This window comes from Equus asinus, chromosome 20, assembly GCF_041296235.1.
Source record: "Equus asinus isolate D_3611 breed Donkey chromosome 20, EquAss-T2T_v2, whole genome shotgun sequence".
Classification (NCBI taxonomy): Eukaryota; Metazoa; Chordata; class Mammalia; order Perissodactyla; family Equidae; genus Equus; species Equus asinus.
The window spans coordinates 22,187,015-22,210,188 of NC_091809.1; the positions used below are offsets into that span (position 1 = coordinate 22,187,015).

General features: G+C 55.6%; 1 protein-coding gene across 13 annotated transcripts in view; it reads left to right on the top strand.

Annotated features, from left to right (window-relative positions):
- The first annotated feature begins 2,852 nt into the window (after positions 1-2,852).
- ILF3 (interleukin enhancer binding factor 3) overlaps positions 2,853-23,174 on the top strand; it is a 29,175-nt gene continuing 8,853 nt past the window's right edge. For 2 of the 13 annotated variants that reach the window (XM_044752091.2, XM_044752098.2), the window contains exons 1-16: positions 2,923-3,111; positions 13,840-13,937; positions 14,266-14,307; positions 14,754-14,983; positions 15,137-15,314; positions 17,279-17,426; positions 18,686-18,777; positions 19,158-19,253; positions 19,764-19,875; positions 20,294-20,391; positions 20,960-21,071; positions 21,161-21,271; positions 21,593-21,792; positions 22,153-22,320; positions 22,684-22,821; positions 22,908-23,084. In XM_044752091.2, coding sequence (XP_044608026.1) covers positions 13,935-13,937; positions 14,266-14,307; positions 14,754-14,983; positions 15,137-15,314; positions 17,279-17,426; positions 18,686-18,777; positions 19,158-19,253; positions 19,764-19,875; positions 20,294-20,391; positions 20,960-21,071; positions 21,161-21,271; positions 21,593-21,792; positions 22,153-22,320; positions 22,684-22,821; positions 22,908-23,084 — 1,905 coding nt within the window. In that variant the 5' untranslated portion in view covers positions 2,923-3,111; positions 13,840-13,934. Of the gene's footprint in view, positions 3,112-4,159; positions 4,224-13,839; positions 13,938-14,265; positions 14,308-14,753; positions 14,984-15,136; positions 15,315-17,278; positions 17,427-18,685; positions 18,778-19,157; positions 19,254-19,763; positions 19,876-20,293; positions 20,392-20,959; positions 21,072-21,160; positions 21,272-21,592; positions 21,793-22,152; positions 22,321-22,683; positions 22,822-22,907; positions 23,085-23,174 lie in introns of all 13 variants that reach the window. The other 11 variants (XM_044752092.2, XM_044752099.2, XM_044752094.2 and 8 more) reach the window with 8 other exon arrangements.

Consider the following 23,174-nt stretch of genomic DNA (forward strand, 5'->3'; position numbering starts at 1 on the left):
GAATTGCTGGGTCATATGATAATTCTCTGCCTAGTCTTTTAAAGAACCACGACACTGTTCTCACTTTATCTTTTGGCTCAGGTTTCTTCCAGACTGCTTCATTCTCTATCACGTTTTTTCATCAGGGTATACCCCCGTCTTCCGACCACACCTGCCTTGACGATCAGAGACATGAGGGCCTCTCTTGCCCCAAAGGCCCAGGCCTGATGCTCACTGGCTCCGACTGCCTGATTTTGGTGACTAGTGTTGGCGTCAGGCAGTGGGGACCTGCCAACTCAACTACAGAGAAGCGAGGGAGAGGGGTGGTCCCCCAAAGCACTGTGGTCAACCAAATGCCACTCCACTGAGGGGGAGGCAGCAAACACAGTCAGAAAGCTTTCAAGGGGAGGAGTTCTTGGATGTGATCGGGGGCGTCTGGGGAGGGGTGCTTTAGGGGGAGAAATCTCTGCAGATGAGGAAGGCAAGGGCAGAGCAAGTCCCTGCGGACACTGACATCCCAGAGGATGGCGGAACCTGTTTGGACAGAGGGACTGCAAGAGGTGAGGACAGACCTCAGTCTTCACCCAGTGAGGGGGACTGTGGAATGAGGAGAAGAGGGGTACAGCCAGACGATGCGGGGTGTCAAGTCAGGTAAGGAGGTGCGAGTGCGGTTGTGCACACACGGAGCTGTTAACCAGGGAGCAGTGGAGAGGAAAGGTGGGAGGCTGGGCCAGAGCGGATACGCAGGGAGAAAGCAGATGGCATGTGGGGTCTTGCATCTTGGATGGCGCCCCGAGAGAGAGCACGGACAAGGAAGGCAGAAGCTTGCAGCTGGAAACGTCTCCTCCAGCAGCTCCCGGCGGGTGGGGAAGGGGTGGGTGCACACAGAAGGCACCTCTAAGGGAGTTCTGGTTTCCTGACATTTCCACTGCAGCCCCACGGATGTCTCACTCTAAGCCAGGCTGGACGGGCACGAGGCCAACAAGCAACACGCACGTCCACAGCCGCTGCTCCAGCCCTCGCAACACGCCCGCCACACCGGCAACCGTTTGAGGTTGAAAAACTGTCCAAGTCCGTCCTGGGCTCCTCCAAGGAGGTCGTGGTTTGATCTGAAGTCTCACGGCTGTCATTACCATCCTATCTGTGCCTGCAAAACGGATGTGACAAGCGCTGCCTCAGAGGAGCGAGAGCCTCAAAACCAGGTTCTTCAGGAATGCACGCGAGGGCCCCTCCCAGGGACGGCCTGTGGACCTGGAGTCAGAAACGAAGGACTGTCCCTGTTCTGCCACTTGGCAGCGCTGTGGGCTTAGACAAGCTGCCCAGCCTCTGAGTCCGGCCCTCGTGTGTCAAACAGACACCGCTGGGCTCTAACTTAAATGTCAAAGCCAGTTATCATTCTCACAGTCACGGCGACCTTGAACCACCGAAACTTACTTTAACCCATCTCGTCTAAACACACGCCCCCTTACTTTTACCAAACCCTTCTTCAATCTCAACCTCTACTCGTTTAAGACAGATCTGCAAGTAAGGGAAAAAACAGTAAGATGCAGAATGTCTTATTTACGTGAAAAAAGGCCATAAAAACACAATTTAGCATCTTTAGGCGTAAAACATCTCTGCAGCGAGACACAAAAAACTTGACGCTGGCTGCCAAGGAGGAGCGTAGACACGTAGACAAGGAGGAAGACTGACTTTGTCCTTTCACATCCTTTTGCACATCTGACATTTACATCATGGCAATACCTGATCGGCTCAAAATCCTAAGTAAAGCGTAAATGAAAAAGAAAATCGGGAAGCACGGCATGCACCCATTCCTGGAACCACATTTTCACCTCTTACCTCCCGGATAATAGCTATCATTTGGGGGCATTTCTTCCGCCCAAAGAGTCATGCCGAGCGCTCCTTTAAAAAGCTCATCACCGTTTTGCAGACACGGAAACAGGCTCGGGCCGCGGTCACCGCGGGGGCTCAGCATCCTGCATCCTTCACACGCGAACGTACTGCCCCCGCGCCAGGCGGGGAAGCTCCGCGACAGGAAGAGCCGTGAGTCTCCAGGCCTTCCCACCCCTCGGGAGGCGGGACAGCCCCTTGCTCCCACCTGCAGCCTCGCCCCCGCGCACCGCCTGCCGAGCGGCCCGACCCCGACCCCGGCGGGAGGGAGACCGCACGCCGGGCATCCGACAGGCGCCGGGCCCGGGCCGTGAGCCCTCGACGCAGGTCTTTGTGTTGCCTGGGCCTCAGTTTCTCCATGTGGGTGAAGGGGGCCGGAGGATCCCGAGCAGCCCGGCTCTGCCATTCCGAGGCTCCGGCGCCGGCCCCGGGCGGCAGCGGGGAGCCCGGCCCGGCCGCTCCTCGCACGCGCCTCTCGGGTCCCCTCGGCTTCTCGCGGGAGATGCGGGCAGGAGGGAGAAAGCCCCGCGGGGCGGCCTCCGACAGAGGCCGAACTTCCGAGACCGAGATCCGGCCGCTCGGAAGCCGCTCACGCGCCCGCCTCTCACAACCGTTTCCGCCAACGTCCTCATGGCGACGGGGGTAAGATGGCGCCCACGCAGGCGCACACCGTCGCAGCCGCACGGAGGCTCCGCCCCTCGCCCGGAGTCACGTGGTCACGGCCGCTCCGAAACCGCCATTGAAAAAAAAGAGCGGCGGCGTGGTCACGTGATGCAGGCCTCCCAATACGGCAAAGGGAAGGCGCCAAGGACCTGGTCACGTGCCCAAGGAGGACTCAGAATCCGCCACCGTCACATGATCCAGAGGAGCCCTTCAAAGGGGAGGGACGCGTTCCGACGCCACGTGACGGGCCACGCAACGCCCACGCTCCTGTCACGTGACCAGAGCCCGCCTCCTTATCTCTCCGTCCCTCCCTCCCTCTCGGGCTGGGCCTGCGTCGAGCGGCAACGCGGCGGCGAGGGGGCGGGGCTCCGGCCGGTCACGTGCTCCCGCACCTCCCCGGCGCGCGCCCGCCCGCCCGCTCGCCCCCGGCCCCGGCTCCTCCTCCTCCTCTTCTCGCCATTGCAGTTGGGACTCGGCAGCCCGGTGCGCACCGCGTGGCTTTTAGGGGGGGAGACCCCGGCAGGCTGTCGCAGGAGGGCGGCGGCGGCGGCTGCGGTCGGGGAAGGGGACGCCGACAAGGTAAGCGTCAATGTGGTGGCGGCCCGGCCCGCTCCCGCCTCTCCCCCTCCCCCGCCCTGCCTCCCGCTCTGCGCGGGCCCGGCGGAGGGGTCGGGGTGGCCGGGCCGGAGGCGCCCCGCGCTCCCCGCCTCCGCCCGGGCCCCTCGCCCCGGCGCCCGGCTCCCTCCTCCCCCGCCAGCCTCGCTCCCGCGCTCGGCCGTTACTCTCCCCCATTGTGCCGAGGAAACAAAATGGCGGCGGCGGCGGCGGCGAGGCCCGGTGCGCGCGCATCCGCCCCCCCTCGCGGCCCCTCGCCGCCGGCGGCGCCTCGCGCGGGGGGTGCGCGCGCACCGGGCCCGCCGCCGGCTCCCGCGGGCCGCGCTTTGTCTGTTGCGGCGCCCGGCGCGCACGTGCCGGGAGCACACACCCCCTCGGCCCGGGAGCATCCTGGCCTGCGCGGCCGCGGCCACCCCCCTGCTCGCCCCCTCCTCTTTGTGCCCGGCCCTCCCCGGCTTCCGGGAGGGTCCCAGGTTCCCGAGGCGGGAAATGTCGCCTCCTTTGTCCTTACGTGGCGCGGGGAGGTGGACCCCCTCCCTGGAACCCCGTCTCTACGCGAACGGCAGTGGAGGGCTTTGTGGCTTCACGGGGTTCCCGAATCTCTGGACCACCAGGCCTCCCCGCAGATCAGGATCCAAACTTGGGGGAGGGTTGAGGCTTGCTCTTTTAGTCCAGGTGGTTACAGACGTTGGATCTTCTTTCCAGATTGCTTAGGCTTTGCGTGCTCCCCCAAAACGGTGATGTGGTGCGATCTTGGGGTACACTGTGGTCTCCAAGGGTGAGATCCAGACATGAGCGCTGGAAACCCTATTCTAGCTGGTTTCATCAAGTGGTTGAGTAGCCGAGATTCTTGGGTTTGTTCTTGAGGTTCTGCCCTGCTCAATCTTCCGCCTGGATGAATTGTTTGGGGTGTACAGTGATCAACATGTCCTCCCCCAGCTTGGGGGAGAGTAAGCCGTCTCTCCTCAGTGTTTCCAAAATTGAGTGACAGTGGTTTGCTGTTCTGCTTTAGGGGGCATGATGGATCAGCAAGAAAGCATCACTTTCCGTGATAAGCCTACATTTTCTGGACTCAGGTATTCTAGCGATGCTGAATCTGGTTTTCTGCTTGCTTGGGATTCTGCCCTCTTTCAAATAAGTGGTCTGGTGGCATATTTGGGGTCCATGGGAAAACGCCAGGTTCCGCCCGAAGTTAGGATTCAAATTTAGGACTTTTGAGTCTTCCTCAGGTATTTGTGGTTGGGAGTCTCCACGGATGGCTCACAGTGCTGCCACTATGCTTTGTGTGTGATGCTTTGTGTGTGGTCTCGTGGGACGCAGCTACAGTAGCCGCTCAGGCTGTGAATGAAGTGTGGGAACCAGAGGCTCATTCACAGCTGGAAAAGGGGCAAAAGGCGCCAGGGCCTGGGCAGGTGCTACTCTTCCGGTCCCTAGTCCTCAGGTCTTTGCCCCTGAGCTGTCTCTTGGCCATGTGGGCAGGTCCTGGTCTCGGATTTGTGAATGGAATCTGTGCAGGCCCTAGTATTGTCTGGAGCCTGGCAATTATTGCCAGGCTTGGCCTTGCCAGCACTGGGTGCTCACTTATCAGTCTCTCTACCTTCCGGAGCTTGGGCGAGCTTGGGAATCACCCTCTTTCTGGAGCAGAGGTGCCTAATTTGTTTGCAGTTTTTGTTTGTTTTGCCCTGATTGAACTTAGACTATTGCCTATTGGCAAAAATTCCTTTAGTACTTAGAATTATTTTGGAGGCTCATATTTCTAGGTGTCTGTTATTTTCTTAAAATCGTCCTGTGGAGATGCCACATTGGCCAGAGGCCGCTGCTACTTTGTTATCGCTATCTGGTGCTCGTTTTCCGGCTCCCCTGCTTCAGTCTTCCAGGTGGAGCCAGTGAGGAGGAAGGAGCCTTCTGCAGTCTATGGGCCTCTTCCCTTGGGGTCAACAGCGGGCACCATCTTGTCCGTCTGTGGACCTCAGCAAGAGGTGAGGGTGGAAGTGCGCTCGCTTCTGGACAGGCTTGGGGAGTTGGGCCTGGGACAGCGCTCTCTTAACTGCCGCCCCCATCCGGATTGCATTTGATGGCCCAGAGGACTTATTGTTTTCCCCAAGAAACTCGGGTTTGCACCTGCGTGGCCTTGCCCTCCTGCCGCATTTCGTCAGTGAGTTGATGGACCTTGTGCAGTTTCAGAAGCTGTGTGAATGTCACCATCCGGTCTTGGCTTGTGTGTCGCCGAGTGGTGACCCTGATTTGCATCCTGCTTTGATTGCACCTTCAGGAGTGAGGATGCTCTGGGCTCTGTATGGTGGATGCTTTTTATCTTAGCGAAGTCCCGGGAGAGGAAGATTTGATTTCTGTTTCCAGCAGCCGGGCTGGGAATTAGAGACAAGTAGGAATCTGACCGGAGCTGACACACAGTTTGTTCGTGGAGGGGGCGTGGCCCTGAAGGGACAAGGCGGCTTCAGACACCTGCTGCAGCCAGTGACAGTTCTGTGTGGACGGACGACTCGCTGCCTGAGGTTTATAACTTAGGGTGAGTCGGTGCTGCCTCTCCGTGGTGCTGGCAGCGTCACAGAGTGGGTAGTAGAAGCGCGGTGGCCAGGTGGCTGTCCGGGAGCCTTGTCAGTGCACTGACTTGCTGAATGGGTCCTTGCCATGCTGATGCTCTGTTAGATCCCTGAGAGATTCCTCCCGGGCAGCACCTTATAGGTGAGCCCATTATCAGTTGCAGTTGGAAATTCAGACAGACTGCTGACATCTGCTATTTTCTATCTTGAGAAAGCAATGTCCAGTTGAAATTTAATTTGTTTTCTCTTCTCGTTGACTGTCCACATAATGAAGAAATTGAAAACGTAACCGCCACCTTTAACAGGAAAGGGAGTTTATTATCCAAGGGCCATCTTCTTGTGGGCCACATGTTGATCACCAAGGACCATTAGTTACAGAGTTGGATGTGCGTGCTTTTATTATCAGTGTCTGAATTTGTTACAGATGATTTTGATAATGTTAGGTGATCTGTGAGAAGAAGTGCTGTCGGCTCTTTGAGATCCAGGATAATTTTCCTTGAACGGTCCAGACAACCTTGCTGCTTGCTTTTTTCCTTAGGGTCGTGCTTCAAGCTCAAGGATAAGGTCTTACTGGGATCATCTTCCGGGCGCTTGCTTTTCTGCTGCTTGCCTCTGAGCTGCTTTCTTTCTCTTATCTGTGTGTGTGTGTGTGTGTGTGTCTGTTTAAAGAATGAAACGTTGCAAGTTAGGCTCGCTTCTTAGTAGTACGTTGAGATTTTTTACAGGTTAGTAATCCTTGCTATGTATTCCTAATTTAAAAAAAAAAAAAAAGCTTAAATGTCAGCAATATGGAAATAACCAGCCCAGCCCCATGGCTCACAGTGGCACTTAAATATTTGTCCTGTGGGTGACCTGTGCAAGATCCTTCCAGGAGAGCAGGCGGGCTGCCTTGTGAACAGGGAGGTCTGTGCGCTGCCCAGGGAGAGCTCACCAGTGACCACAGGGTGGGGGGGGAGGGGGGGCGGGGGCCGGAGAGGAGGGGGATTGGGTCGATTTCAGTGAAGTGACTTGAGTGAGTTTTTTAAAATCTAACACTTCAACTCTGGAAAAACATTTTGGCAGTTTCTTAAACGAAACAGGCACGTACCATATGACCCAGTAGTTTCTCCATTGGGCATTTATCCCAAAGAAATGAACGTCTGTGTTCACACGAAGACTTAGACACAGACGTTCCGAGCAGCTTTATTTGTAAGAGCCGAGAACTGAAACCCACCCAGCTGTCCCTTGTGGGCGAATGGTTAAACATGCAATGGTATGCCCGCACGGTGGAATACTACTTAGTGAGAAAAAAGAACAAACCGTTGCTACATATCTTGGATGCATCTTGAGGCAGTTACGCTGCATGAAACAAGCCAATCCGGAAAGGTTACATGCTCGGTAATTCCGTTTATGTAACATTCTTGGAATGCCAACATTACAGCCATGGCGAATGGGTTGGTGATTGCTTGGGGTTAGGCCTGCTGGCTGCTGGGAAGGTGACTGTGGCTCTCCAAGGGCTGCAGGAGCGAGGGATCCTTGTGACAGCAGTGGTCTGTCTCCGGCTGTATCGACGTCAGCGTTGTGCTTATGATATTGTTCTCTAGCTGGCAAGATGTTACCATTGGGGAAACTGGCTAAAGAGTATATTGGATCTGTGATTTCCTACAGCTGCACACGGGGCTGCAGTTAATCTCAAAACAAAAAGTTTCATTTAAAAAGGGATCCTTAGGGGGCTGGCCCCGTGGCCGAGTGGTTAAGTTCGCGCGCTCTGCTGCAGGCGGCCCAGTGTTTCGTTAGTTCGAATCCTGGGCGCGGACATGGCACTGCTCATCAGACCACGCTGAGGCAGCGTCCCACATGCCACAACTAGAAGAACCCACAACGAAGAATACACAACTATGTACCGGGGGGCTTTGGGGAGAAAAAGGAAAAAAAAATAAAAAAAAAAATCTTAAAAAAAAAAAAAAGGGATCCTTAGCCACTAAAAGAAATCATACATCTCTGTGTTCATAGTTAACAGCCTTTGAGGGACTGTCTCTTTTTTCCCCCCTTAACTAGGGAGAAAACACTTTTGGGAGAAGTAAACAAATTAAATTAAGTTAAAAAAAAAAATCGAAGGCTTCCTAGTGGGCTCCATGGGCGAGGTGCCTCTGCCCCTCACCGGGTGTGGGGGGTCCCCATGCTTGCCCCCTGCCCTGTCCGCGGCCTGAAGAGCATGCTGGGAAGAGGGTTTGGGGATTCCCGCCTGGAGTCGCGTTGGACCTTGTGCTGTGGTAGTGCGCCCTCACAAGCAGATTTTAAGGCACTTCTTTTGGTTCATCCCAGAGTAGCTGAGATTACCCTAAGACGTTGCGTTTGCAGTGTAGTACGCTTTCACAGTTAGAGCATTTTCCCACAGTCACCTTTCATCCTGACTGTTTGCAACTCTTAGGCCTAGCTGGTGTTTTCATCTCATTTTTGACCCAGCTCTGAACAGGTAAGTAATTTCCTGGAGGTCCCACAGCTGCCAGGTTGGGGGGTCCAGGGTGGGACACACACCTGGGGTTTCTGTCCCCAAGACCCGTGGGTGCTCCACGTACCACAGGGCCTGGAGTCCTGGGTCTCCCACACCAGGTGGAGTTCCAGAAGCATTTTGAGAAACAGTCTGTATTTGCCGACTTTTTATTTTGTCAAAGAAAATATCCTTTTGTCACTGTATTCCATTTCCACCTTTTCATAAGAAAAAGGGATATTTTAATGCTGAAAATATAGGAAGAAAATAAGCTTAAAGGGCAGTTCTTTAAATTGAAAATATTTGTGAAAGTCTTTATTCCTAACTTTACACCTCCCTGTGGACCAGTTAAAACACTCCTGCAGACAGAACTAGGACCCGTTGCTCTAGCCTTTAGATTTGAGTTGAGTTTAGAAGTTTCTCGGCATGGCATCCATAACCAGATTTTCGAGGAGCATCTTCTGGCTGGGTTGCCTTGTCAAGATTATTGTCCATGAGTCCTTGAATGACGTGAGTCTGAATCAGTAGAAGTTGAAGGGGTCACTGAAGGGTAGCGCGAGTCTCACGTCACTTCACACCCGGACTGGGAGCTGCAGAGGTCGGGGAGCAGGAGCTCGGCTGGGTCCTGGTACATTTTGGAGCGTGATTCGGTCTCTATCGTCTGTCTGCATCAGGCCAGTTCTCCAGACTGTTCCCCAGAGTGGTGGGGACAGCTGTAAGGTTTTGCGGAGCACCCTGGAGGGAGATCCACCCTGGAAGACAGATGGGGCCATCCCTCTTAGGGTGTTGCCACTCCACCGGCGTTCATGCTCCAAACCTTTCTTGGTCCACACAGGCTAACTTGGGCCTTTCTTTCCCGGCAGCAAGTGCCCTGGACGTCAGTGTAATTAGTGAGAGGTCAGAAAGATGGTCATCGCACCGCAGGCAGAATGTTTGTGGCTTTGCCTCCTTTACCGCTGCATGCTGTGGGTGGGCTGGTTTCCAGAACAAAGAACAGAAACCTGACCCCTGCATGTTAGATCATCCCAGGCCTCAGGGTGGGCTTGGTCAAAATCCTGATCCTGCTGTCTCCGCTCCTTCCTTCCTGGGGTTTCTTTTCAGAGGCTGGGCTGGTAAAACTCGGGCTCTGCTGGTGCCCACGTTTGACTCCCGAACATAGCTGTAGGAGCGACTGTGCAGCCTTGGACAGCTTCTGTCTGGAGTTAGGTTGGCAGGGGCGGTGCAGGGTGCGCGTCGGGTGCTGTGCTCTTCGCCAGAAATCTTTGTTTTTATTTATTTTTATTTTTTGAGGAAGATTACCCCTGAGCTAACATCTGCTGCCTAACCTCCTCTTTTTGCTGAGGAAGACTGGCCCTGAGCTAACATCCCTGCCCATCTTCCTCTACTTTATATGTGGGATGCCTGCCACAGCATGGCTTGCCAAGCGGTGCCATGTCCATACCCGGGATCCGAACCGGTGAACCCCGGGCTGCCAAGACGCGGAACATGTGCACTTAACCGCTGTGCCACCGGGCCAGTCCCCCCAGAAATCTTTAGAAGGAGGTTTCTGCTCACCCAGAAGACCCGGGTGTTCCTTAATGAGAGGGGTTCCTTGGTGTTCAGGACCAGGGCAGCTGGCTTCCCGGAGGCCTGGATGGCAGACCTGGCCTCCCTAGAGACAAGCAAGGCCAGTTTTGTTGCCCTGGAAGGGAGTGTTGACACCAGTTTTCCAACAGTTGCTTTAGTTCAGATAATTAGTGCTCGTGTTCGCTTGTCCACCTGGATCAGGAGGCGTTGCCACCAAGGCCTGCCCTCAGGAGGGCCTGGGATGAATGGACCAGTCGGGCCAAGTGTGGTGGTCAGACTGGCCACAGCCCAATGAGTCCCAGCAGAGGTCCCTCCTGGGGCCTGCGCCTCTGAGCAGAGGTCCAGCAAGTGAGGCAGCCGCGGAGCCAAGGCCCCGCCCTGTTTCCACATTATAAACAGTGAAGACAGTGGATGGAAACCTACATGCAGCGCATTGGCTGAAGACAGATGTGTTTGGGGGCCTGTGCACGTCCTTAAGGCACTTTTTTTTTTTTTTTAAGGAAGATTTGCCCTGAGCCAACATCCATGCCCATCTTCCTCTGCTTTATATGTGGGACGCCTGCCACAGCGTGGCTTGACAAAGGGTGTGTAGGTCCGCACCTGGGATCCGAACCGGGGAACCGTGGGCTGTGGAAGCGGAACATGTGAACTTAACTGCTGTGCCACTGGGCCGGCCCATTGGGACACTTTTGATGGGCTGATGTTTTGACACAATGAGTATCTTGTTCCCCAGCCATGGAAGGAAGGGTTTTGGCTCCTCACTTCTCTCTGTCAGATGGCGCTTTTGGTAGATTCCCCACGTCAGCTGGGTGAACTTCAGTCCTATGAATGATTTTGAATGTGGAGTTGGGCTGTAGCCAGCTCCGAGGGTGGCAAACTAGGGTTTTCGGTTTTTGTTTTTTAAGTATCATTATGGACTCGTGGATTTGTGTAAGTTCAATGTGCTGAATTAATTTTAGTTATATATTTGAAACACTTATATTTTCAAAATATACAAAAGGTGACACAATTTTGCGGGGAACACCGCCTCACCTCGTGTACCCTCCCTGGGTGCTGTCGTTGACGGTTGACTCTTCTGTGTCACACATCTGTCCATCCACCTGTTCTCTTCTTCCTTCAGTCCACTTTATGTTTAAGATGGGTTTCAAAGTAAGTAGTAGAAAGTTGCAGTTTTCCCTCTGAATATGAGCTAGAGTCCAGCATTTGCCTACCGTTAGTTCTTTTCTTTGAAGGAATGCGCAGGTCTGGAGCATACCGTTCAGGGAGTTCTAACCACTGCGTACGTCCAGCCCCGACCAAGGTGGAGCCGCTGGCCCTCTCCCCAGAGAGCTCCCTGGGCCCCTTCTCAGGTGTCCCGCCACCATCCCCAGAGGCACCTGCTGTTCTGAGTTCCCTCCCATCGTTGGTTAGTTTCGCCTGTTCTAGAACTTCATGGAGGTGGAAGCATTATTTCTTTGGATACTCCATTGCCCCAAGTGTGGCCAGTGGCAGCCCTCACAGTCAGCGCCCGTCCTCTGTGCGAGCCTGCGTCAGTCTGTGAGCGCGTGCTTGCTGGCTGGCGCGCAGCGTGGCCCGGGCTCACCTGGTGCGGCTCCTTTGTCAGGTGCCGAGTCCACCGCCTCTCCGAGGAGCTCCTGTAGTCGGTTCCGACACTGCCCGTCTGGCAGAGCCCTTAGTGGAAAGGCTGTGGTCCCCGGGGCCGGGGCTTCGGTTCTGTGTGACTGTGAAGTCTCTTCGTTGGCTCTTTGTGGTGGGGGCAGCATAAGATGAGCACTGACAGGTGTCCAGTGAGCGGGCGTTGCTCCTGTGCCGTGGTGGACCGGGAGGGTTGGCCTTGCTTAGAGCACACCGGCTGGCCTGGGCCGCAGGAACAGGGGCTTGCCTGCCATGTCTGTCGTGCCCCAGCATCTTGGCCAGCGCCTGGCACACAGGAGGTGTACACTGAATTCTGGTCGGATCAGTAAATGCGGCTTTCAGCGTCCGCCTTCCTTATCAGATTGACGGGGTTCCAGCATAGCTATGGCCAGGACTGGTGGCTCTTTCTCACAGGCTCCTCCTTGCTGTGAGGCTGTGATTTCTGATGGCCCACTTCTTGTCGGGTTAAAATTGGGTTTCTGAGCTTTGGTTTAACTTGTAGATTGCCTGCTATAGCTGCCATTTTGAAGAGTGCGTAAGTGTATTATGCGTTTAAAAAAAACTATTATGGAAATTTTCAAACACGCACAAGTGAGTCCCAATATACCCACCCCCAGGTTCAACAGCTGTCACCATTTTGCCATCTTGTTCCTTCCTTGTTCTTTCCCCACTCCCCGCCTCACTGGAGTATTGTATAGCAGTTACCAGACATGCACTTTCAGCTATAAGTCTATCTTCATTGTGCATCCAACAGATAAAGACATTCTTGGGGCTGGCTCAGAGGCATAGTGGTTAAGTTCGGGCGCTCTGCTTTGGCCCAGAGTTCCCCAGTTCGCATCCTGGGAGCAGACCTACACACTGCTCATCAGGCCATGCTGCGGCAGCGTCCCACATAGAAGAACTAGAACGACTTACAATTAGGATATACGGCTATGTACTGGGGCTTTGGGGAGGGCGGAAAAAGGCAGATTGGCGAGAGATGTTAGCTGGAGGCCAGTCTTCCTCACCCCCCAAAAAAGGTATACCGCTAAAGCTGTTATTTTCAGATACAGCTGCAATATCATTCATTCCTGACTGAATGAATGCTCATTCCTTAATACGGGGTGCACTGTGGGTGCACGTCACTCATCACTCGGCCCCACAGCACCCCGATGATGTAGGAGAAGTCTGTGTCAACTTTGAGGGTCTGTGGGATTTGTGCTGCATGCTTCCCATGGGTTGACTCATTGAATTTTCACAGTGTCCCTGAGAGCTAGAGGGACAGCTGCCATGTTGCAGGTTAGGAGGAGGAAGCGCCAAAGAAACTTCAAGGCCGCATGGCTGGGCAGGCAGGATTCAGGCTCCACTTGGTGACAACCCAGTGGCTCCCCAAGGGCCCACGCCCAGCCCGCAGCTGAGCCCAGGGCCTGGTCCTCCCCTTCTCCCTCCCCTCCCCCTCCCCCACCATGAAGCGTTTGACCCCGCCTGTCCTCTCTCCGCGCTCTGCGGAGGTGTCACCTCCCATTCCACCCTTAGATTTTCAAGTTCTACTTTGAAACCTTTAAATTTTCAATTAGATTGCTAGGTAGTCCTGAAGCATTGTGGGAAATTCTTGTTTTGGCCAATCATGTCAACGTTTATTCTTGAAGCGGGTGCCTTTGCTGCTCTGGCTGGTACCCGGCGTAGACTGAGGGGGCTGGCTGTTACGTGGTTGGATGGAATGGGTGGATTCATCTGACACACATTCGGATGGGGGTTTTGTCGGCTCCGTTGGAAGAGTTCAGTGTGGACCAGACTGTTGGCACAGAGTGGGAATTGAGTAGGTTGTAGTTGGCATGTTATTTAATGAGTCCAAAATTGTAGTTATAACCACATGTGTCCTGAAGACTTCTGTGGTACATTTCAGTTGTCTCAGCGTCTCTGGAGTTGAACCCACAGGTCTGTCCATCCACGTGGCGCAGTGGTCATGTCCACCTGACGTTGCAGAAGGTTCTTACCTGTGCAGGTTACAGAAGTCTTTTGGGGTCCTCTGTCTCCTGCTTTCCTTCCATCTCTTCATTACCCTCAGGGTCCAGAGTTCCTTCACTCACTCTCCCTTCTCCAGACACCAAGATTTTGCCAAATATTTCTTCCTGTACCATTTTTTGGAGGCTTGTTAATATATTTATTTTTTATATTTTTAAAAATTGACATACTTTATGTAAAAATTGATGGAAGAAGGTAGAAAAAGTAAAAATTACATGAGCGTGGGCCTGAAATCAGATGTGGCTTCTAGAAACCAGCTGTTGGCATGTTGAGGGGATTTTGTAGTTGTTTGTGCCTTGGCTTAGTGTGGTTACTTGGAAGTACAGATGCGTCCTGCTGTGTCAATGGGCTCCTTCGGGAGGCGGCACCCCGGCTTGCATACTGCCGACTGTCTGGGCGATAAAATTCATCCAGCTGTGAAATATTTGAAACTAAAAGGATTTTCTGATCTTGTAGATAGTTGAAGTATTGATAACACCAAGGAAATCTGTCACAATTTGAAAAGATAAGCAAAAATTTGATTTCCAGACACTACAGAAAAAGAAGTAAAAATGGTAAGAATTTTTTTTTTTAAATCATAGATGCTGTTTCTTCGTTTATGTACAAAAATGTTTGTAGCATTGCCCTTTTTAAGCGTTTGGTTCTATTACCACTGTCATGAGAGGTTTTGAATTATAAAATACTGCATAGTGTAACAGTTCAAATACAGTAGTCCCCCCTTATCCGTGGTTTTGCTTTCCGCGGTGTCAGTTACCTGCGGTTAACTGCGGTCCGAAAATATTAAGTGGAAAGTTCAGAAGTAGACAGTTCCTAAGTTGTAAATTGCGCGCCGTTCTGAGTAGCGTGATGCAGTCATTCACCTCACTTCATCTCATCACGTAGGCTTTGTGTCATCATCACATCGTCACAAGAAGAAGAGGAAAGGTGAGTACAGCGCGCTAAGATCTTTGAGAGCAGCCACATGCACATGACTTCTTACGGCGGTGGTAGAGTGGCTCTAGTTTATTGTTACTGTGCCTCATTTCTAACTTAAGCTTTGTCATAGGCACGTCTGTGTAGGAAAAACAGCGTGTCTCTAGGGTTCGGTACCATCCGCGGTTTCAGGCATCCACTGGGGGTCTTGGAATGTACCCCTACGGATCCGGGGGGACTACTGTACATCGAAATGTGTGAAGCAAGTGCCCCCTTCCCACTGCCTAGACAAGGCACAACTGTTAGGTTTGGTTGTCCTGGTCGCAAACCCTCCATCATGTTCAGAGTCTTATTTTCACACAAATGCTGATACATAATTCTGAGTTGTGCAGCTTAAAAGATAAGCGGTGGGTTGCCTGGATTCTGCGTTGTTTTTGACTGAGTTTTTGCGTTTCCAGCGTCCAGTGCGAATTTTTGTGAATGATGATCGCCACGTGATGGCAAAGCATTCGTCCGTTTATCCGACCCAAGAGGAGCTGGAGGCGGTGCAGAACATGGTGTCGCACACGGAACGGGCTCTCAAAGCCGTATCCGACTGGATCGATGAGCAGGAGAAAGGCAGCAGTGAGCATGCCGAGTCGGAGAGCATGGATGCACCCCCGGAGGATGAGAGCAAAGAAGGCGCCGGGTAAGTGGGAGAGCTCTGGGGTCCTTTTGCTTTCCTGGGGAGACTGGCCAGTGTAGGTGAGCATCTCCTTTTCTAAGGGATTCCAGCCTTTCCAGGGCCTCTGGGTTCTGGGCGGACTGGATGCCTCCCTGAAGGTGGGTGGTCTGTCCTCAGGGAGCAGAAGACGGAGCACATGACCAGAACCCTGCGTGGGGTGATGCGTGTTGGCCTCGTGGCCAAGGGCCTGCTGCTCAAGGGGGACTTGGACCTCGAGCTGGTGCTGCTGTGCAAGGAGAAGCCCACGACCGCCCTCCTGGACAAAGTGGCCGACAACCTGGCCATCCAGCTCGCTGTGAGTGCAGCGCCCCCTGGGACGGGGTCGGGGTGCTTGTGGAGGACGCGGGGCAGAGGGGGCCACGCCCAGCTGTGCAGGGCGCCGAGGCACCCTCCAGACCCACCTTGCACTTGCTGTGGTCAGGCCTTCTGGTATTCTCGATGGCTAATGGGCAGGATGCCACGGAGCCACTGAAGTTCTGTGGATGGTGGCTTGCTGGCTGCAGTGGCAGCCAGGAAGGACCCCGTGCCTGCCAGGCGCCAAGCTGCACTGTGCCAGGGCCGCAGTCGGTTGGCCTTCACATCCACATGGCGTCGGGTGGATGGATGACTAGATAGTACAGTTATTGACGCTCCTCCTGATCCGAACCTGGACAGAGAAGCTTTTTTAAAACCAGTTGATTTGTCTCGTTACCAAAGTGTTGCATAAATACTAGCCTTTGACATTTCGTGAGCTTTGACTACACCAGGCTCTGGGCCAGACGCATTCTTTACGTGAATCATTTCATCCTCGTAACGACCCTCTGAGGTAGGGCTTTATCATCTCAGTGTTCTGGAAGATGTGACCGAGGTTCAGGGAGCTGAGTAATGACCCCAGCATCCCCGGCTGGCGAGTTCTCCGCCTTCAGAGCCTCCATGCCCCATTGCCACATGCTGCCTCCCTGGGATGGGTCCACCCTGCATTTAGGGACAGGATCAGCGAAAGAAGAAAGTAAAGACAAAGACACAAATCTCCTTCCTTCGAGGGAGACACAGTGTTCACTTCACCCAGAAACACGCGTTCCGTCTTGTGCGGTGACGGTCTGGGGTTGGTGGGTTGGCGTTGAGAGGTGGTGCTGACGCAGGGCCAGAGGTTCTTTTCAGGGGCAGTTTAAGGGGAACGAAGCCCTAAACTTTTCTGTTTTCGTGGTAATTTTTAAGCTAATTTTAATCCTTAACTATAAGAAGTATGTTAATTGAAGAAATGAAGTTGATGTAAATGTTTCTAAAGGAAAGATTATTTCTGCAGAGTCCGTCTTTGAAGAAAGATGCGAATAAAGTGTATTTTATCGTTTTAGATTAGTGCTTTGCTGGGTGATTTTGCCCCCAGGGGACATTTGGCTGGAGACAGTTTTGGTTGTCACCATGGGAGAATTGGGTGCTACTGGCTCCTACTCGGTGGCTAGAGATGCTGCTAAGCATCTTAGAGTGCACAGACAGCCCCGCGAGCAGGCGCAGTCCGGCCCGGAGTGCTGAGGAGAAAGCGCACTTTCGATTTGCTGGGGCGCGTTTGTTCCCCCCCCCCGGCATGATATTTACTGTGCGTTCCATAACAAAAATCCTAAGAGCTGGAATTTGCCTCATCAAGGCATGTAAACTGATAAAGGAAGAGGAGGTCAGACTGTTGGGAACATCCATTTATAGACGTGTGTACTGCAGCCAGTCCATGATCTTATGTGCCTCATAGGCTGTAAACGCTCTCACTCCCCGTGGTTGTCATTCCACCCTGAGGGCTGCTCCTCCTGGGGTGGAAATAGCGGTGTCTGGATGCCCGCTGCTGGGCCTCATGCTGGACCCCCAGGGCCCACGCAAGCCTCTTGCAGCCTTGTGCTAGAGGTCACATCGCTTTGTCCATTTCACGGATTAGAAACCACGATCGTAGTGCGATCAAGAGACTTACCTAAAGTTACGCGAGTCGCAAGGGAGAAAACGAGGGTTCGGGCCCTAGTCTCCTCTCCAGACCCTCAGCCCTTCCCGTTGCCTTATAAAGCTTCCTGTGGCAGTCATTGCTCTCTCTGCGGAGCTGGTCCCCTCCTCTCTGCAGTGCCCGCAAAGTGACAAAGACCTGGATGGCAAGAGGGAGGTCCTGACCCCCTGGGGGGAAGGCACTGCTGTCACCTCACCCCCAAGAAGGCGGCCTCGACCGTAGTGACCAGCAGGCCACCCAGCGCTGCCGATTACCCCGCGAAGAAAGTGTGCTGCAGGCTGCCTTTTCTTTTGTAGGCTGTCACAGAAGACAAGTACGAAATCCTCCAGTCTGTCGATGACGCTGCGATTGTGATAAAAAACACGAAAGAGCCTCCATTGTCCCTGACCATCCACCTGACGTCCCCTGTTGTCAGAGAAGAAATGGAGAAGGTGTTAGCTGGAGGTAGGGCGGCTGAGGCAGGCCTGCAGGACCTCAGAGACGGGGTGTTCCCTCGCCATTCAAATGTGCTATTCAGTTTTAGAGTGCTCTGAGGCAAGGCGCTCGGTGTGGCTTTGGCCACCTTTGCTCCGAGATCGCAGCTCCCTGCGGTGTCGCTCCCAGGGAGCTTCACACAATGCTCGCACTGAAAGTGAGTAGCACTTTTCACAGAGGGCTGCACCATTGGCGTTGCTCGTAATCCTGGAATGTTCTCGTGTTGAACTGGGTACTTCGGTTGAGCCATTCTCTGGCCTTGGACAAGCGTGTCCCTGGTGATTTTGTGGTTTTTCAAGTATGAAGACAGCAGATGGTTTCTGCGTGAACATCACGCTGGAGTGGGGCCGACTGCTTGTGCTGCAGCAGAACCGAGGGCTCCTTCGTGTGTCCTCTTCCCCTGGCCACGCTGATCGGCCGCGGTGAGGGACCCAGCTGGTGCGGAGTTTGGGTCAAGTTTTAAGCACTTGTGCGATTCTCAAACCAAAACCTCAAGCGTTAATAGTGCTTTCTCGATTCGAGGTCCACCCTGGGCCCCTCACGCGGCTCTTCACGCGATGTGTCTTGATCACATTCCTCATGCCATGGAGGAAGGGTCGTGGGCCTTCCCCGAAGCCCTGGCGCGGCGGGGGACACGGCCTCTTCTGCTGCAGCACGGGCACTGCGGCCCGGCCGGCGCTCTGCATTCCTTTCCGTTCTGACGTCTGCTTCCGGCTAGCAGAGCCCTTCTCGTGTATCCATTTAGGGACGCTGGACCTTTGACCAACAGGACTCTCTCTGTCAAGGGCTGGGGCAGGGCAGTCAGCCTGGTGGGCGCAGAGAGGGAGTTCATTTCCACTCCCCGCACCTTTTTGTTTTTGTTTTTTTTTTTTCTATTGAAATTTTTAGCATAGCTCATTTCTTGGGAGATCCAGGGGAGGAAGCAAGGTAACAGTCTCTTAGAAGATAGGGGCCACCTATCTGTCCCCTCCCCCATGGGATGGTGCCTTTTAGAGTAACTTCCCACCTTTGGTTTTGTTTTTGGTTTTTTTTGGAGGGGCCTCTGATTTTTTTGATTTCCTCTCAGGGCAGAATTAGACGCACTCCAGCTTCTCCTTCCCTGGCCCAGGGCGGAGATGCCCTGAGACCCCGGGAGCCTCGGCTGCCCATAGGGAGCCGCCACACCCCTTCCCACCCGACAGAAACCCCTTGGTCAAACTGCCTTGTCTTCTTATTCCGCCCATGAATAGAAGCGCCCTCAGTCAACGACCCCCCGGACGTTCTGGACAGGCACAAATGCCTTGCTGCCTTGGCGTCCCTCCGACACGCCAAGTGGTTCCAGGTTTGCATTTTGTTCTTCTATTTGTCTTTCGGTAGAGAATTCCTAAGCTTTAACTTGGCTAACTTGCACCGTAAAGTTTCGGGACCATGAAGACCACCGTGCCGAACTTAGCAGCCGCCGGCGTGCGGTTGCTAAAGGAGCGCGCGTGCACAAATTTGACACCCCCAGGAGGCTTGTGACTAGTAGGTGGGCCACTGCTGCTTTGTGCCACGAGTACTGTCCTTGTTGTCTGCACAGTGACGTTGCCACTGACCACGCGCTTTGTGGTGGCGAACGCTCACCACGTACCCTGGACAAAGCAGCGCCCTGAGACTCGTGTTCATGTGTGCCTGTGTGCGCGGAGCAGCCTCGGTTAAAGAGCCTGTGCTTTGTTCCTTTAGGCCAGAGCCAACGGGCTGAAGTCGTGTGTCATTGTCATCCGGGTCCTGAGGGACCTGTGCACCCGTGTGCCCACCTGGGGTCCCCTCAGAGGATGGGTAAGGCGCCTCGTAGCCTCGGCCCCCAGGGGTTGTGTGCACAGAGCCCTCCTCCCGTATCCCGGGCATGTATCATGGTGTCCGGGCTGCAGTGGTCCTTCAGGGTGTGGCTGATGCATCCCTGTCATGGCGGCTTGTGGAGCAGTTACTGTGTGCCACCCCCTGGGTAGGGGTGCAAGCGAGACCAGGTCCTCTGTGGAAAGAGCCCATGCAGCCTCGGGAGGGCGGGCCAGGCCGTGTGCTTCCTCTCACGGGTCCGTCCAGGAAGCAGTGTTTGTGGCTGCTCCTGGCCAGCTGCCTGCTTTCTGACAGCCTGGACTTAGGAGGGTTTTCATGCTTTCAAATGGCTGCATCTTAAATATAAGTACCTCCAGTATGGCCTCGACTTTGCGTCTGGGCCCGCAGAGCCGAGAGGCCTCCCCCAGCTCTTTAAGGAGACAGGTCCGGTGTCTGGTGTGGCCCCAGTGGCTGTGCCCTGGGCGCTGGCTCACCGTGCCCCTTGCCTTCCAGCCGCTCGAGCTGCTGTGCGAGAAGTCCATCGGCACGGCCAACAGGCCCATGGGCGCCGGCGAGGCCCTGCGCAGAGTGCTGGAGTGCCTGGCCTCGGGCATCGTGATGCCAGGTGGGGCCCTGTGCGCTGCAAGTCACAGGCACAGGACAGGGATTGAGGCCCCGAGGCCGCTTCCTGGCGGGTCCCCTGACCGGGTTAGGGCAGCAGCAACCCCGTGTCCCCCTAGGGCTGAAGCATGTGACTACCCTCTTGCACCATCATATCCAGCCCTGTGCCGGCTCCGCAGTGTGACTCAGGGCGGACCCGGGGCAGTGGTGGCCCACTCCCACGCGAGCTCCTTGCTCTGAGACACATGGATTATTGCCCTCATGGGCTAGCCGCCGAGTGGGTCACCGAGCTCGGCGTGTTTTCCAGAGCTGGGTGTGGATGGGGCGCGGGGGGTAACGCACCTGGTTCCCTCAGCCAGCACAGCTCTTCCGAGATGCTAAAAGATAATCCTCTGCATATCTTCCTTGTTTCCTGCCTTCAGATGGTTCTGGCATTTATGACCCTTGTGAAAAAGAAGCCACTGATGCTATTGGGCATCTAGACAGACAGCAACGGGAAGATATCACACAGAGTGCGCAGGTATAGTCGCCGCCATTGCCATTGCCACCGCGAGCCCTGACCCAGTGTGTAATCACCGGCTTCAGTTCCGTTACTGGGCGTTCTCAGGGCCGCCACAGACACTAGGCTCAGGTCGGGGACTGCAGGAGAGGGCTCGCGCCCGGTACAGGGCGCCCCAGCCTGGGCTGCTTCTTTCCCCTGGCGCCACGCGTGGTTGTCGCCTGCCCCCTCGGCCGGCTCGAGTGCTGTTTTCGGACACCGAGTTTAGCGGGGAGACGAACTTGCTGTGTGGACAGCTCTGGGGCTCCTTCCCCTGCAGGCCTACCACGTGGCTCCGTGTGGCAACCAGTCCCCAGGATGGGGTCTCCTGTACTCCTCTCGGGGGGTGGTCACAGGCTGGCCTTCCCCCACAGCGAGGCTGGGCCCTGGCAGTCAGGCCCTCCCCTGGCTGTTGGGGGACCCCTTGTTGTAGTAGGGGAGACCGTTAGCACGCCCCAGCTCCCGCCCCTTCCAGAAGGCATTAGCAAGCGCACACACCTCAGCTGGGAGCGCAGGGCGGCCGAGTCAGAGTCTTCTTCCCCTTCTCCAGCATGCTCTGCGACTTGCTGCGTTTGGCCAGCTCCATAAAGTCCTGGGGATGGACCCTCTGCCTTCTAAGATGCCCAAGAAACCAAAGAACGAAACTCCGGTGGACTACACGGGTGAGCGCACAGGGCCAGGCGGCGCGGCGGGGCGCACGCGCAGCAGAGGCCGGGCTGCACTCAGCCGCCCTGTCCCGCTCTTCCCTCAGTTCAAATCCCCCCCAGTACCACCTACGCCATTACGCCCATGAAGCGCCCGATGGAGGAGGACGGGGAGGAGAAGTCGCCCAGCAAAAAGAAGAAGAAGATCCAGAAGAAAGGTGCGGGCCTTCGTTCCCAGCCCAGCTTCCCTGCCCTGGCTCCAGGGAGGGTTAGCACCCCCCATCCCCCACCACCTCGTGCACAAGATGCCTGCTGTTGCTGCGTTTGCTCGGACGCGATACTGAAGTCCTTTTTCTCAATGACTAAATACAGCGCGGGCAGGGAACACAGGTGGGGTGGGTATGCCTGTGAAGGGCGGGGAGGCCGTGGTGCGCGCAGCACCCGGGCCACTGTTCTGTGGGGCAGGAGGCCGGCAGACGTGCCCCCTCCCCGGCTCAGCTGACCGACCTTGCAGAACAGTGTCGCTGTTCTCTCTCCAGAGGAGAAGGCAGAGCCGCCCCAGGCGATGAACGCCTTGATGAGGCTCAACCAGCTGAAGCCGGGGCTGCAGTACAAACTGGTTTCCCAGACTGGGCCGGTGCACGCGCCCATCTTCACCATGTCTGTGGAGGTGGACGGCAACTCGTTCGAGGCCTCGGGCCCGTCCAAAAAGACCGCCAAGCTGCACGTGGCCGTCAAGGTGAGTGTGGCCGCGGCCCTGCGATGGGACATGTCCTCCAAACAGCAAGAGTGCCCCCGGCCCCCGACTCCCTGTGAGGCGCTCAATGCAGACAGCACGGGGCCTGGGGTAGGAGCCCAGGCGGGCGAGCGCTGCAACCGTTAGACTTTCAAATGTTTGCCAGGTCACACGTGGCGATGATGCCTTGGTCCTTGTGGCTGACACATAGGGTGTCCCTAGACCCAGCTGGGCAGTGGGTCTCTTGGGAGCTAACGGGCAAAACACCTTCCCAATTGCCGGGAGCCCCCCAGGAGCTTCCAGCTTCAGACCCCGGGCTGGAAGCCCTCGTGGTGACTGGCCCTACGGGTATCTCTGCTGAAGGTGCTGCAGGACATGGGCTTGCCCACTGGTGCCGAGGGCAGGGACTCCAGCAAGGGCGAGGACTCGGCGGAGGAGACGGAGGCGAAGCCGGCCGTGGTGGCCCCGCCCCCTGTGGTGGAGACCGTCTCTACCCCCAGCGCGGCCTTCCCCTCAGATCCCACCGCTGAGGTGAGCGTGTGGTGGGCGCTGGAGGGCCCGATAGGGTGGAGCAGGCAGCTGTGTCCTGGGTGCTGGGACAGCTAGTGGTCCTTGTGTCCAGGAGCTGGGTGTGAGCCTTTGCGCCACTGCTGAGAGGGCCCGGCTGCTGATGGCCCAGCGTCCAGGGCTGCACAGGGTGGCCTTCAGTCAGACAGCCTGTCCCCCAGAGAGAGGGTATGGGTGGAGGTGGTCCCCTCGCGGGGCCCACACATGAGTTCCAGAGGCGAGGCTGGCGCAGGACAGCAGGGCAGACAGAGTGGAGGGCCTGAGGCGTGAGGTGGGCTCGCGAGCCCTTAACTGAGGTCGTTGGTTTTCTTTTCTGTTTTCCCTGAGAACGTAAAACAGCAGGGGCCGATCCTCACTAAGCATGGCAAGAACCCAGTCATGGAGCTGAACGAGAAGAGGCGGGGCCTCAAGTACGAGCTCATCTCGGAGACCGGGGGCAGCCACGACAAGCGCTTTGTCATGGAGGTGAGCGGCGGGGCGGCCCCCACGCAGCGGCCCCCACCCCGGAGGCAGGCGTCTGGCCACCCCTGACGCACATCTACTCTTCCCAGGTCGAGGTGGATGGGCAGAAATTTCAAGGTGCTGGCTCGAACAAAAAGGTGGCCAAAGCGTATGCTGCCCTGGCTGCACTCGAGAAGCTGTTCCCCGACGCCCCGCTCTCTCTCGAGGCCAACAAGAAGAAGAGGGCCCCTGTGCCTGTCAGAGGTGGACCCAAGTTTGCTGCTAAGGTCAGCCGCCCCCCTCATTTCTCTGGCCTTGGCGCGAAGTCCCCCGTGCCCTGGGTGTGAGGCGAAGGTGACTTGTCTGTCTTCTCTCCC